A 15,855-nucleotide genomic window follows, 5' to 3' on the forward strand; every position below is an offset into this window, starting at 1 on the left:
GTCCAACCCCCTCTGCAGAGACATCTTCAACTAGATCAGATTGCTGTTTTGGATATATATTTACACTTCCTTAGTTCAGTTAATGCTCTTTCCTAGAATTCTTTAGTTTGGAAAAGACCTTTAAGATCATTGAGTCCATGCTGTCTTGGTACTCTGCCCCTGGTATTTTGTGCATGGCCTGAATCCTGGTGGCAATACATATCTGTTGATGTTTGCAGTTACTGAAGAAACCCAAAAGTCTTGGATTTCTCTTCATCTCCAGGCTTTTTCCCCTTCTGGCTCTTGGAGAAAAGGCAGTGTTTGTCTTTGCAAGCAAGGTCTTTGACACCTGCTTTTGCATAGTTTAGTGCTGTCCGCTTCCCTGGACCAGGAAAGAAGACCTAGGGCTGGTATCATCTTGACCTCCAAATGAAGACAGTGGGCAGTCCAAGTTGCTGTTGATCTGATAGACGTGAACTTTAACTGTGGCACGTGAGTCAAGTTTGCTGTTACCCCATGCTAACACTGCAAATAGAAATGACAAGGTGTTGTTGCCATTGAATATTTTATGATACTTTGATATTTGGTCTGCTCTTCATAAAAAAAAAAAATTAAAAAAACCATGAGGGAGCTGAGAAAGAAACAAGAATTACTCTAATGTAAGAAGCTATATGTTTTCATTTAGTTAAGTGAAGAAGGGTTGAAAGAGGACAAAATTGCCATCTGTGAATAACTGCAGAAGAAGGGAGGAATTCTGTTAATAGAGAGGTCTCAGATACAGGGATGTCAAGATGAGTACAATACAAGATGAGTACAATAATCAAAATGGAATTCAGAGACATATTTTTTATGTAGAGGTTATTTGAATAAGTGTGTGAGCTCTTCAAGCTGATACTTTCTGGGTGGCTTTCTGAAAGGGTCTGTTTTGTGTAATTCCAGGTCAAGATCAGGATGCAGAGGCTACTAAATGAATTTCTGTGGCCTTTGTCATATAGGCGGGAAGCTAGATCAAGTTAAGTCCTTTCTGACTTTAAGCTCTGTTAGTGTATTTAGCTCTGGCTGCAGAGCTGTGTAGTCTTGGGAAAGACTTTCATCTGTCTCAGATTCCTGTCACTAAAATGAAACATAAGGAACAGCTGATCTCTTTTTCCATCTCACAGTTCAGCAGAAAGTCCATCAGGACAGAGACTGTCCTTAGCAGGTACTGAGTGGTGCTGAGATAGTCTTGGCTCTCAGTTGAGGTTCTCTTTGGTAAATGATAAATGTCATATACCAGTAATCAAATAAATGTATGTTTTCCATTGCCAGAGAAAATGGAAAGCTGATGTCCTTTGTAGGCCAAAGTTGAGATTGTCAGTGGCATAATCATGGGGTTCCCTGTTTCTTTTTATTGTGTTTTATTACATTTCATTGCTGGTTGACAGCCAGCTGAACAGGAACCAGCAGTGTGACCAGGTGGCCAAGAAGGCCAACAGCATCCTGGCTTGATAGGGCCAGCAGGAGCGGGAAGCGATCATCCCCTGTGCTCAGTGCTGGTGAGACTGCACCTCAAATCCTGTGTTCAGTTTTGGGCTCCTCACTGCGAGAAACACATTGAGGTGCTGGAGCGTGTCCAGAGAAGGGCAATGAAGCTGGTGAAGGGACTGGAGGACAAGTCTTATGAGGAGCAGCTGAGGGACCTAGGGTTGTATAGTCTCAAGAAGAGGAGGCTGAGGGGAGACCTTATCGCTCTCTACAACTACCTGAAAGAAGGTTGTAGTGAGGTGGGTGTTGGTCTCAACTCCCAAGAAACAAGCAATAGGACCAGAGGAAATGGCCTCAAGTTGTTCCAGGGGATGTTTAGATTGGATACCAGGAGAAATTTCTTTCTTGGGAGTCTCTGTCCCTGGAGGTGTTAAAAAAAAGTGTAGGTGTGGCACTTGGGGACATGGTTTAGTAGGCACGGTGGTGTTGGACTTGATGATCTTTGAGGTCTTTTCAACCTCAATGATTGTAATTTTTATTTTCTTTATGTTCAAATCCTTGCCTTTGGAAAGGGCTTTTACTGAAGTTGGCAGTGTTTCTGTGAGGCGATCCATCCTGTTCTCACACCCTCTTACGCATATACAGACCTCTTCCCTCTGCCCAGGGATATCCCCAGTGGTTGCATCACCTTCCAGAGAGGTGGATGCTACCGGTGAAGGCTGCTGCTGGAATTTACATAGGCACAGCAGCAGAACTGAGCTATCAACATCATGGCTGTGAAAAACACAGTGGGATGTTCAGTGACCACAAGTGGTCACGTCTGTGGTTTGATGTTGGATCCAAGTGGAAGTGCATGTCACAACGTGCAGCCCCTTAGCTACACGCTCCAGCCTTGCTCAGTAATGACTCAGAGAACAATATTCTTCCCTTCTGCAACACCCAGGATTTTTCCCCAACTTTTCCCAGCCTCAGCTCTGCCTGATGTATAAGAGAGGCCAAAATCGGAACTTGCCATGTGCTACAAGATGCTATTTTACTTTGCAGGCTTTTCTGGGTGCTTCATCCAGCTAGTGATTTTTTTTGCATCACTGATTGAAGCAGCTTCATGGAACTACCGTAAGCTGCCTCTTAGTAATGACCTATTAGTGAAGCCAACAATAACAGTACTGTCTAGACCATCTGAACATAGCTAAATTATTCCTTTGTCCTTTATTCATTTGCTTTCTCTCCTGACTCTTGAATTGTTTGGGTGGTCCATGTTGACCTTCAGGCTTGCTGTATCTCCCTGGCTTTTTTTTTGTCTTCTCTTTCAGCCATGAGCCTGCTGTACTAAGATCGAAACTCCAGGTTCCTCTCCCATATCCATGCTGGAACTGGAGCTATGTAGCAGTGCCGGAAACGTGTGTCTGAAGGGCAGAGATATGTGTCATCTTGTGGCTTTTTGATTTCACTATGTAGTTGATTTTACTAAGCGCTGAAAGCCCTAGATTCACATTGGTGGTGTCTGGAACCCAAGAGTCTTAACATCTTACAGAACTGAAAACTCGATGAGAGAAGATATTCTGTTTTTTAGAAGAGCCTGACAAAATGAATCGGTGGACTTATATTAAAGTATGAAACCAACCTTCCCATGTCTGCTGTAGCTCCATTGGTCATTGCTTCCTGGAAAGGCTCTTGGCTTACTTCTGTGTGTTTCTCTCTTCTGTGTGACTATGGATATTTCCCCTAATCCCCAAGCCTTCAGGAAATTTATATCTTCAAGACCTCTATTATATTTGGTTGGAAGCACTCCTTGTTTGGATGGGCTGGCAGCATGATCAAATGAGCTTTGTCACAGGAAGCTGATGTAAAAAGCACTAAATTGGGGTGTTGGTGGGAAGTAAGGAAGAAAGAAATTAATTTCCTACTGAAGAAAATAGCTGAAAATAAAGAAAGAGCTGAGGATGGAAGGAGACACTGGGGATAAAGGAACAGTGCTGAACACAATTGATTTTTACATTTCATTTTTACTGTCTGTGTAATCAGCTTTTCTTTGTCCTGGTCTTCCATCGTAGAAATATTCCTGTTTACATGTTGTGTTGGGAAGAGAGCCCTCTTCGTTGTACAAGTAATTAATCCTTGTCAACCTGTAGTACCTTAAGTGAATTTGTACAAAATGGTGTGAACTGGGCCAAAAGGTTGTTCAGGACCAAGAACCTGCTCACGTTGTGCAAATTCAGTGGTTTCCATGAGTCTCTGAGTCCATCTGAGCTCTGTGGATGATTTGGTGTTGTGCAACTTGCAGCTGTTTTGTTCTGGAGCTGCGGCAAAGCCAGGGAAGATGTTTGCCGTGTAGTCTCAATGCTGCCTTCTCCCAAGCCTGAAGCATACTTAGGTCCTGCCAGTGCTAGGTTAGAGAACCTGATCTTGCAAGTCCCGAGGTCATTGGATTCCTGTAGATCCTCTGGCATTTTTCTCTGGGCAAAGCCGTCCATCCTGTATCCTCTGGTCACTTGAACGAAGCCAAACAGAGAGCAAGCAGCCTGTGACGCCCCTTTCACTGGAGAGGCTTGGGAGTGGCATTTGGATTTAATTATCCAGTAAGTTTCAGTGCCTGTTTGAATTTTAACTGAACTGGCTGAACTAGCTGCTAGTTTCCATGGAACAAAGTTCTCCACCCTTCTTGGGAGTCAGCTCGGAGACCCCAAGAGCAGTAATTAGGATGGGCAAGAGGCTTAGTCTGGAATTCATCAGTTCCTGTGCGAAGCTGTCATGGAGAGGACTGGGAAGTGTCAGTTTTGCAACCGATGATTCAAATTGTGCGCCTGCTCTGAAGTTGCTTCAGAGCACAGTATGGGGTTTTTTTTCACATTGTTTTGAACAGTTTGAGGCTTTGTCCGTAGTCTCACTGAAATCGCAGTTCTCTTGGACTAAAAACATACTGCTAAGTAGTTAAAAAGCTACTTAAATGTATAGAAATGCATTAGTTAAGGAAATAATGTGTTTCTGCTTAAATCATGTTCTTTGATGCTCCAGCAACAGAAAACAAACTTTCGTGCTCATATAAGAAGTTTTCATATCTTATTTTGTAGCAGTGATGGGATGGATGTGTATTCTGTTTCGGTTTTTTTTCACAAATAACATGCATGTTTTATAATAAAAAGTTCTCAAATGCATTGAGAGGCATTGGCATTTTAGTACATGGAGGAGCAAAGATGCTGAGTTGGCAGCCTAAATGCAAGAAGTATCTTCTCGGTCCTTTTTTTTTTTTCTTCAAGTACCTGATTCAGAACAGCTAGGGCTTGGTTTCACACCACTGATTCCAGCGTCATTAAGTTGATGGTTGGGTATTTCTGAAAATGGGCTAAATTTAAGCAGTTACTGAAAGCAAGTGCATGCTTCTTTCTTTGCTGTGTCGGAAGAGATGCGAAAGGATGCATCTGGCAGAGATGTGCAGCCTGACTTTCTAAGGAAATGTGACTTTCACAAACATGCAAGGAGGGGTTGCAATGCCAGGAATTTTTAAACCTGTATTTGATGCGCTCGGAAGACTGCGTTGCAAAAAGCTTTGACAAAATTGATGGGAAAGTAGAGGAGGAAGACTCAGTAATTGCTTTGAGGCTAATGTAATATAAACCCAACCTCTCCTGGACATTGGAAGCCCCTCGGTGTTTTAAGGAGAAGAGAGAATTCCAGGGGAAATTAGCCTTCCTTGCTTTCTTGATCAGTAAACAAGTTGTCACAAGTTTGAAACCCCTGACTTGGTGGCCTTTATGAGCCTCAAGTGGTAGGATAAGCAGCAAGCACATCCAGGTTTTCTGTACACCCTGCAGAGATGATTTTCAGTTGCAGTCTCTCAGCTTTTCGTAGAGTTGCTCACTTCCATCTTCTTTTTAGTGAAATCACATTGCAATCTCATGTGACTACTGTCTGTATGAGGGACAAACTCATGTACCCGGTAGGAGGGACCCGGAATACTCATCGCTAGTGATAATAGTGATAGGATCCACTTAATCTCCAAGATCTCTGTTTGTTGGTGTCTTCAGCAATGCCATGTGCTTCTAAGACATCCTAGCAACGGTGTGGTTCATGCTGTTGCTCTCGGCTGTGTGGTTAATCCTTGTAGGTATGCATGGGATGCAGTGGGAGTTCTTTGGGTTGTGGGATTTGGGCCAACTCTTGGGGGCTGCCAGGTCCCTCTCTTGGCAGGAACAATGGGAGCAGGTGACAGTCATTCTAGAAAACACTGAAGTTACCCTGTCCCTGTTCGTTTATTATTTTTTATTATCATTACTTTAGAGCTCTAGCAAACCCTGCTGTCCTTGCTTGGGACAGACAGTGCTGAGTCTTTTAAGTCTTGGAATATCCTTGCAGGGTACTGATGGGTTAACCAGAGATGCATCTCCTGGCAGATCCTACCGGGGAGGTTTGGAGGTGGGAGAGCGGTGATGACTTGTGTGGTTTTGCTAGCCAAAGCCCAGTCCTCTCACTGCCTCTTGGAGCCCCGTTTCCCCAAAGCATTATGGACTGCGTTTTGTGTCAGCAAGTTCAGGAAACCTTTGTTGTCACTCGTGTTGGAAAAAAAGAAAGGGGGTGAAGGGCATTTTAGAGATTATAGCTTTGGTGGAAAATTCCTGGAGGGCGGTGTGCGTGCATTTTGGTTTTGTGGGGTTTTTTTGTTGTTTTTTTTTTTTAACTTGTCCCTCGCGCTTTCCCTTCCCGCTCTACAGAAAAAGTGGTTATTTTCTTCTTTTTTTGTGTTATGTTTTTTCCTATTCCAAAATCTGTCTGGAAAACTGTGATGGTTCCTAGAGGTCCTTTTTCAACAAAAAAAACCTAATAAAACACCAAAACACAAAAGATAGGAACATTCTACTTCTTTTGTCTTTTTTCCTGAACTAGAACTGAAAGTTATCTTTTTCTTTAGTATCTTCTTGCACCACTTCAGGTTATGCTCCCTGCCACCCCTCCGGAAAAATATACATGTTGTTGTTGTAGGTAGGGAAATCTGAAAGAGGAGTGGAATTGTACTTTAATTTACTTTGATATGGAATTTTATTAATTGTGTATTTAATATTGATATATAAATATATATTCTTAATATATACATGCGCACGCCTACAGGAAAATGGAAGCATTAGAGCTCATTTCTGAGCTAAACCAAAAGTGACACTGGATTTCAAATGTTTTCCTCTGGTTTTGCCTTTATTTCTTTAATGAGATGGCTCTGGGTGCACAGCATGCGTGAGAAGTCTTTCTCTCACACCTTACTTTTTTTGCAGCTTCAGTCCTGACAAAACTCAGCAGGGGAAGCCGGAAAAAAATGAGGTGATACTGTATCTGAGCATGAGGATCCAGGGCATATACCTCCCTGGAGAAAGAACCTCAGTGTATGGATTCAATCCTATGTGATTTTATATAGTTTTTGTCATCTTTCACATCTTTCCAGGCTAGCTTGGAGGAACAGTGGCTCTATCCCTGGACGCTCTTGGTTTTACACAAAATGCGGTAGCTGTTAATGAATTTTTACAGGAATAGCTGCATGTACCTAATATCCGCTTGGCTTGACTGTATCATAAACATAGCAGCAAGCAACAGGTTTTCACATCCTCTGAATGGCTATCATAGAATCATAGAATTGTTTGGGTCAAAAGGGACCTTGAAGATCATCCAGTTCCAACCCACCTCCAGGAAAGGGGCATCCATGACTTCTCTGGGCAGCCTGTGCCAGTGCCTCACCACCCTCAGAGGAAAACATTTCTTCTTAATCTCTCATCTAAATCTCCCCTCTTTCAGCTTAAAACCCCTACCCCTCATCCTATCCCTGTGGGACTGTGGTGTAGTCTTTGAAGACCTCTCTTGACAGGAAAGCTAGATATTTTGACACCTTTGGGTTGAAAGATTGTATTTGCAATACTGTCTTTTTGCTCTGCACTTCCAGGGCTGAGGTTGCCTTCCACACTTCAGTTGTCTCTTCTTCTTTTGCAGATGAAGAAGAAGCTCTGAACTCTATTATGAAGGATTTGGCAGCTTTGGGCAAATGCGGGGGGCTGCTGGACAACAACAGGAATAAAAACAGCGTCCACTCCAGCAAACAGGTAAGACATTGCTTGAGTCCACCCCAAACTCCAGTAAACCAAAGAGGCAGGCGTGGTGGTTAACATGCTGGGAGAATAGTGTCTAATGGTTAGAACGGAGGTTAACAAGTGCTGCAGGAGCTCAGAATGTTAGAAATAATGTAATTTTACCAGGGCATAAGCTTTAGGACTTCTTCTTGAAGAGCTGAAAAGAAGCTACAGGCATCCCCATATCACGGAGGAGCAAAGGAGATCTTTCTTAGCCTAGAGGAGAGAAGTCTCTGGAGAGACATTATAGCAGCCTTCCAGTAATTAAACTAGGGGCTACAGGAAAGCTGGGGAGGGGCTCTTTATCAGGGAATGTATTGTCAGGATGACAGGTAGGGCTTTTAAGCTGAAAGGGGGGAGTTGTAGATGAGATATTCAGAAGAAATTTTTTTCCTGTAGGGGTGGTGAGACACTGGCACAGAATGCCCAGAGAAGTTGTGGATGCCCTATCCGTGGAGGTGTTCAAGGCCAGGTTGGATGAGCAGCCTTATCCAGTCGGAGGTGTCCCTGGCCGTGGCAGGGGGCTGGAACTGGATGATCTTTAAGGTCTCTTCCAACCCAAACCATTCTATGATAAATCATTTACAAATACAGCGATAGAGCCAGAAACTGGTTTTAAATCTCAGTTCTAACCCCAAGACCCATCTTTGCCTTGCCTAGCACTGAAAGTAGAATTTGCTCCAAGCTATGCAGCACTAAGATTTGGATTAGTCAAATGTTTTCGATTGATAGTGTTGATGAAATACAATATTTATCATGTGCGCATTTTACTTCAGATATTTGAAAGATGGGCTGCCAACTTTGAGCTGTAGACACCCAGGCTCTTTTGGGAGAAATAATGTCATTCTTATGTAAAGTGTTTAAATATTAGTTAGTGGTGTTTATCTTTGTGCTCCTAAAACCAAACATTTTGGCCCTGTTGCGCATTCAGAGTTGACTTTGTGAGCAAAAACATTGTCCCTTGAGCAATGTCAAAAATTATTCGCTGACATTGATATAATAGCTGACGCCTGTTTCTATATGGAACAAATATTAGATGAATACAAAGGTTGTGAGGAAAGAATTCAGTTGTCAAAAATATCAAGAAAAAAAAGAAGGGGAAGAATAATTAAGAGGAGAGGGAAGCTGCGGTAGAAACATGCAAGCAAATCCACTTGGATTTCCACTTCTGGTGCTGTGGATTAGAAGAAGCTTGCAATCAAGTTTGCGATTGCTGTATGCCAAGCAAGGAAGAAAACAAATTGTCGTTTACTGTCGTCATGTGTGTTTTAACGGCACTTGTGGTGCTAACAAAGAACTCTGGATGCAGAGGGGAAAATCCTTTCCCGAATCCCTCTAGACTTCCTAGACACATGCAGACGAAAACACGTGCGCACGTAGCGTGTCTGTTTTAAAGTGTGTCCTGGCAGTAGCAGCTGTCCAAGCTGAATCACTGGATTTGTGTTCAGCTCATGCTGAAAGAAGTCCAAGATATTTACAAAACTGACCAGAGAAATTCAGAGCTGGCTGTCCGCAGCTGCAGGCAGAGCAGACAATCCAGCACAGCGCTGGATGGCTCTGAGGGTAGCGTTTTCTGCGAGTTGGTGGGTGGGGACCATACCAAGCTATCTCGGGATGCTTGCAGGAGAGCAAAGCTTTTTAGGTTTCTCTTTAATAATGTACTTGTTTTCTCACTATGGGGGAAAATCCCTGCTATTGTTTTTTGAAAAATGCTGCAAATACATCATAAACCTGATATTTAGTTGAAAAAAAAGAAAAATAATAGTTTTCATCAACTAAATTCTTATCTACAAATGTGCAAGACTTCAATTTTATTAAAATCAAATCTGTATCCATGGCCCATCCACGCTGTATCTCCATTTATGAATCACCAATAGAGTTAAGTTGTTCCCTAATATTAGCTTTAGAATTGTTGGCTACCATTTACATTTAGTTTTATTATATTAGGAATCAAATTGTTCTTCCTAATTACAACACTGATCCTTGGAAAAAACATAGCCTCCTTTCTGATTTTTCTTTTTATCCATAAGCAGAGCAGCTATAGCTGCATGCTTGTCGTTACTTAGAGCCCTCTGATGGAGGGAGGCACAAAGAGTGAGCATCCCGCTCTCCTTGCACTTCCAGAGCTCAGGATTCAAACCAACAGGCCCCACGAGATGAAGGGCGTTGGAGTATGTTGAATTGTTGCTTCACTAAATTGGGCTTGCTGGAACAAGTCTGGCTCATGGGATGACGGGAGTCTAGTCTGTGAGGTGGAAAGTGGCCAAAGTAGGTGGAACTAGTGGAGACTTGGTTTGTGCTTGCAGCTTAGAGGCTTTTAATTGACTTGTTTGGGTCACTTTTAGTTTTTTTTCAATTTTTTTTAGCACAGAAATTGATTGCGGGGGGGAAGATTGCCTTGGAACTGCTGTTATCATGCCTGTGATTTGTTGTTCCTTTGGTACTCAATGTTCTCGTTTTCTTTCCTTTTTTTTCCCCACTATGATCAGGGTGGCTGCTTGGGCTGAACAGCGCACTGCACAGTCTCCCTTCTTGGAGAGGGAGGCATAAGGCATTTAGGTGCCCAATGTTTCTCTAGGGAATCTTATTGTGGGTGTCTTTTACGAGACCTTGCAGCAACATAGAATCATAGAATCATTAAGATTGGAAAAGACCTCCAAGATCATCAAGTCCAACCATCAGCCCAACACCACCGTGCCTACTAAACCATGTCCCAAGGTGCCACATCTACGTGCTTTTTGAACACTGCCTCCAAGGTTGGAGACTCTACTATTTCCCTGGGCAGCCTCTTCCAATGCATCCAGCTCTGGAGCCCTTAGCACAGGAAAGACATACATCTATTGGAGTGGCTCCAGAGGAGGGTTACTAAAAATGATCAAAGGCCTGGAACACCTCCTCTGAAGAGTGGCTGAGGGAGTTGTTGGGGTTATTCAGCTTGGAGATGAGAAGACTCTGAGGAGACCTTATTGCAGCCTTTCAGTACTTAAAGAGGGCTTGTAAGAAAGATGTGGAAAAACTTTTTAGCAGGACCTGTAGCAATAGGACAAGGTGTAATGGTTTTAACTAAAACAGGAGCTGTTTAGACTAGATATTAGGAAGAATTTTTTTTTTGTCCTGAGGGTGGTGAAACACTGGCACAGGTTGCCCAGAGAGGCAGTAGATGCTCCATTCCTGAAAAATGTTCAATGTCTGGTTGGATTGCTCTGGTCTCTGAGCAACCTGATCAATTTGAAGGTGTCCCTGCTTACTGCAGGGGGGTTGGACTAGATGACCTTCATTGTCCCTTCCAAACCAAACCATTCTAGGATTCTGTGATTCTACAATTCACCACTCTTTTGGTAAAGAAATTTTTCCTAATATCCAATCTAAACGTCTCCTGGCACAACTTGAGGCCATTTACTCTTGTCCTATTGCTTGTTACGTGGGAGACCAACACCTGCCTCGCTATGACCTCTTTTCAGGTAGTTGTAGAGAGCAATGAGGTCTCCCCTCAGCCTCCTCCAGCCTAAACAATCCCAGTTCCCTCAGCTGCTCCTCATGAGACTTGTGCTCCAGACCCTTCGTCAGCTCACATGGAAATAGTTGGGTCTGGATCTTCAGTTGTTACATTCAAAACAATATCTTTTTTTCTGTGGAACAAATGCTTTTCTCAGGCATGGGAATCCTTTAGTCAGTTTTGCAGATTTCCACTGAAAAACACTTTAAACAAGAATGTGTTGACTAACTAGCCTGTCCCTTTGTGGCTTATAGCAGTTTTTTTTGGTCCACAAAGAAATACAACTGAAGTACTATCTCATCTCTGTCTCCTGGAGGGATTCCTTAGTGCTCTCTTGATAGAAGCTGAAATTTAGTGCCTGCCAGATAGTATTCCTGGTAGGTCTGGGCCACACAAGAAAGCAGTCTGCGATGGTGTGTGCTGCACAATACTTCTTCCTGAAAATATCTATGGTTTTGCTTCAGATCATTTTATGAAATGAACTTATCCTTTAGCAAATTGCTTAAAAATTTTACTTTTTTTTAGTTTGCTTTCCTTACAAATGAGTTTAGGACTGAGGCTGAGTTCCTGCATGTCTAATGCCTCCTGGTAGAACAAACTGTAAATGGGAATAGCTATTCCTGATGCATAGTACAGATGAGCTTCCTGCCCTAGATTGCCCTGGTCAGGGGTGTCAGCCACAACATTACTCTGCCTTTCTGCCTTGTGAGAAAATGGGGGAGAGAGAGAGGTGCACATCATTTTCCTTCTGCCCGAGAGTCACAATCTTTGAAAGGGAGCTGTTGTTTGGGAACAGAGGGATCATCCTGATATTAGTTTTCGTGCATCATCTGCACTATTATTCCTTCATTATTCCTTTTATCACTCCATTAGACCTCATGCATCCTGTGGCGTGGCTGGAGGGAGTCCTTTCCGGCAGTCTCCTGGACTGAACAGACGAAGGAGTTTGTTTATAGCAATGTCTCTGAAGAGGGGAAGGAGGAAACAGCAGAATAACGATCTGCATTGTGATTACTAAGGAAAAAGATGAGTGGGATAAGAAGGGAAACCACAAAGAATTAGAAATCCCAAACAAAATGTGGAGGAGAAAGGAGCAATTATATTAACGTTTATTTTGCATCTGTCCGTCTATGTGCACATCCATCTATTTGTATAAATAGTGCTTGGCAACTTGCAGTATGAAGTTGGTTGTCGGTGCTGTGATTCACTCTAATGACAGGGCATTGATGTGGGCCACTGTCACAGCCGATGGCAGCTAGCAATTCCTCTGCCACGTTAATTTTGATTGCAAGCTCTCCCATAGCAATAAAGTCCAATATTTGTGAGAAATGTTTTCCCATGCACAACAAATGTCAGACTGACCTAAAAGTTGTTGTTTGGGTAAATTACCTCTAAACTCTTTTTATTCTTTGGCGAGTTGGATGCAGGGCAAGGCTTGCTCGTAACTAGAATAAATACAGCTCATGTTCTAGGGCTTTCTGTAGGTCTTCAAGCAGCCTTGAAGGAGTTTGGCTTTATCACCTCTGTTTTGCCATTGGGCGATATGGCGAGGGCCCATACATATCGCCTTGAAGATGGGCGTCTGTGAGGACGTCTTTGGGGAATTGCCCCAGCTAAGGGGCAGAAGCAAGGGACCTGGCTGGGAAAACCTTGGCTGGAAAGGGTAAATCAGGGAGTCCCAAGGGTTTGGGGTGGTGGCTTTCCCTTGTCTGTGTGTGTTGCTGACATGGGTGCTAAGAGGGTAATACCAAGGAGAAATCCAGCTGCAATAAAGCTGTTCCCTGCCAGGTAGGTGATTTTTGAATGAACATTTAGAAGCTTTTGATTTCTGCTGATGTGTAAACCAAGAATATCTGCACCAAGGAGCAGTGATCTCTGCAGACAACATCTTTCCACTGGCCTCTGAGCTGCTTGCATGCTGGGCTTGCTTTTTCAGGGGAAAAGAGCTGTAAGAATCCAGGGGCACCAAGATATCTTGTAGCTTCTTCCCCCTCCCCACCTTCTCCTGAGAGGGGAAGGGGGCAATCCCAGACAAACCCCTTTCTGTCTGATTGCTGAATAACCCAAAGCGCGTGGGGGGTTCTGTGCAGATAATTCCTAATGACGCGGATTAGTCATCTCCTATTGCGGTTTAGGGATGTGGTCCAACTGTCTGGCTTGTAACGAACATCCCGTTGCTAAAAGCAGGGGTGAGCACAGGACTAATGCAAACAACGTGCACATCGAGGAGGTTGCAGAAGTCCCCTCAGCCTGGTCCTGCGGTGCTGATTTCTCTTGGCTGAAGCCAGAAGTTGAGGAGAAATCCCACCACTTTGTGGCTTTGTACAAAGGAGTAACTAGAGCACTCATGTTTGAACGCAGCACTGCTCAGCAGGGTTTTCTTATTGTTTCCTGAGACAACAAATAGAAAATGAGAGAAGTGAAAATAATCCCTGGTCTTTACCCTCCAGCATGTAGAAGTGGGTCTCCTTCATTGCCCCTGTTATACCCAGGGGGGAAGTGCAGGCAAAGTGTGTGCCCACGGTCTTGTGGGTCGGTTAGAGCAAAGCTGGAATGAGCCCTTCTTGGTGTCACGCTGAAGGGAATGGGAGGCCCCTTGTGATGTTTTTTTTTTCCTGCCTTTCTTGACCTCGTAAGGGTTAATGTTGGAGTCAGAGGCTTTGTTCCAAGCGGTTTGTGAGGCAACCATGGGTTTGCATGGAAGGAGTGATCCAAAGGCTGTGTCTCTGAGGTGTCTCATCATGGGCAAAGCTATCCTCTGGGTAGGTTTGACAGGAGCAGCTTTAAAAGCAACCCACAGAGGTGGGGTCCAACTAAAATGCTGTTTCTGACAGCTGCTGACTTCAGGAGGAGAGGACGTGATGGGAGGAGTCTTTGAACTTGGCCATCCAGGATTGTGCAGTGTGGCAGCTGTAGGTGCTTCAGCTCTTGATGCCTCACCAGCGCATGGGCGGATGTGGAGGTCGTAGCCTGCGATTGGTGGCATTGAGGCGATACAGCGAGGACATCCTTATGCCATCAGACACTCCTCTCCAGGGGCACAGCATTGCTCGGTTTGGACTCGTACTCTGATCTGATCAACCCTCTGGATGTCCAGCAGCTGAGGGTGCTCAGCACCTCCCGTTCCTCCAAAGCCCCTTCCATTTGAGACCTAACTGCATGTTTTCCTGCTCTCCGTGTGTGCCTTTATTACAAACAGCAGTCAGCTCTTCAGGGATCTCTGTATAAGATCATGATTCACCTCGTTTGGAAACACTTTTTCCATTTTTTTTCCAACATTTTTCTTAATCTAAACCAGCACTCAGGGCTGGTTGCTCCAGCTCCGGGGGCTGAGCTTGGCTGAGCCTGCTGGGGTGCGTGGTCCTTAGCCAAGCACCTCGTGGACAGAAACAGCTGCCCCCATCCCTCTCACCCCCAATTCCCATTAGTGTTTCCTCTAAAGCTCAGCAGTTGTGGTCTTTTCTCTTCTTGAAATTAGAAGTTTTGAGGAAGAAGCTAAAAATACCTCAAGGGAAGCCTGGAAAGATGGTGATGGGTTTGTGGCCACTGCGGTAGCTTTGCTTTTTCCTTTCTGAGGCGGATGGCAAGAAAGTAAAATACCGTTTGTTAGCAGGGCTGGAGGAAATGCCGGTGCAAGTATCTCAGAGAAGAAATTATTCCAGAAACGAAGGGAATTACTGTGGTATTTCCTGTCAGGATTGTCACTTATTTTGATTGTGTCACAGCAGAGCCTACAGGCGCCAGCCAAGCCGTGGGCTCTTCCATGCCTCGTGTTGTACGGAAATGCATGTGGAGAGGGGAAGGTTGCTCAGTACATACAAGCCAGGAGATCAAACATCTAAATTTTGTGCCTGGCTCTGTCATTCTACTGCTTCATAGAATGAATCATAAAATCACAGAGTGGTTTGGGTTGGAAGGACCTTTAAAGGTCATCTAGTGCAACCCATCAGCCCTGGGCAGGGACATCTTTCACCCTCAAAGCCTCATTCAACTTGGCCTTGAATGCTTCCAGGGATGAGGGATCCACAACATCTCTGGGCCACCTATTCCAATGCCTCACCTACCCTCACAATAAAAAAATTCTTCCTTATATCTAGTTTGAAACTGTTTCTGCTTGTGCTGTCACTACAGTACCTGGTAAAAGGTCTCTCTCCTTCTTATAAAGCCTTTTTATATGTTGAAAGGCTCCAATAAGGTCTCCTTGGAGCTATCTCTTCCCCAAGCTTGGATTTTCCTCACAGTCTTAGCCAAAACACCCCATACTTTTGTGCCTCGCCTCAGTTTCCCCTACTTCCTTGATTACCTGCCTCAGCTTTTACGATGGCTTCAATCTGTCAATGGATTCCTCTGCCAGAGCTCAGTGTTGAAGGCTGGTGCCTTGCGGCATGGCCTTACCCTCCTTCACCGTATTTCACACACCCCCTGCTTGATGTCTTTACTTGTTCTCCTGCACCAGCTAATGATCTCTTCTTTTAGGGGAGAACAAGGCTGCCATTAACCCCGTTTAACGTCTGATGGTGGGGAGGATAAATAGCATGACCTGCATTGTGCAAGGAGGAGTCGCTGTTGTCTCCATTTCTCTCATAATTGCGAGAGTGAAAAGCCTCCACCACCTGTACCTCTTTCACGACCTGCTGTCAAGTATTTGCTCATTATGTTGAGGTCTGTATGGAGGAGATGCTGATCCTGCCTTCTCCTCAGTTATGAATTTGAAACGCTGAATGCAGACTCCTGTGAGATTTTGCTCCAGCACTTGGCGGTGCCCCAGAGTCCATGTATAATCTCGAGCCAGTTGCTCCAAACCAGATTTCC

At 44.2% G+C, this 15,855-nt stretch overlaps 1 protein-coding gene across 5 annotated transcripts in view; it reads left to right on the forward strand.

Annotated features, from left to right (window-relative positions):
* Positions 1 to 15,855, forward strand: part of LOC104056977 (mitogen-activated protein kinase kinase kinase 3) — a 91,566-nt gene that overhangs the window by 34,162 nt on the left and 41,549 nt on the right. For all 5 annotated transcript variants that reach the window (XM_054059601.1, XM_054059600.1, XM_054059597.1 and 2 more), the window contains one exon: positions 7,411 to 7,520. In XM_054059601.1, the coding sequence (XP_053915576.1) occupies positions 7,411 to 7,520 (110 nt within the window). The remainder of the gene's footprint in view (positions 1 to 7,410; positions 7,521 to 15,855) is intronic.

Source organism: Cuculus canorus, chromosome 2 (genome assembly GCF_017976375.1).
Source record: "Cuculus canorus isolate bCucCan1 chromosome 2, bCucCan1.pri, whole genome shotgun sequence".
NCBI classification, from domain to species: domain Eukaryota; kingdom Metazoa; phylum Chordata; class Aves; order Cuculiformes; family Cuculidae; genus Cuculus; species Cuculus canorus.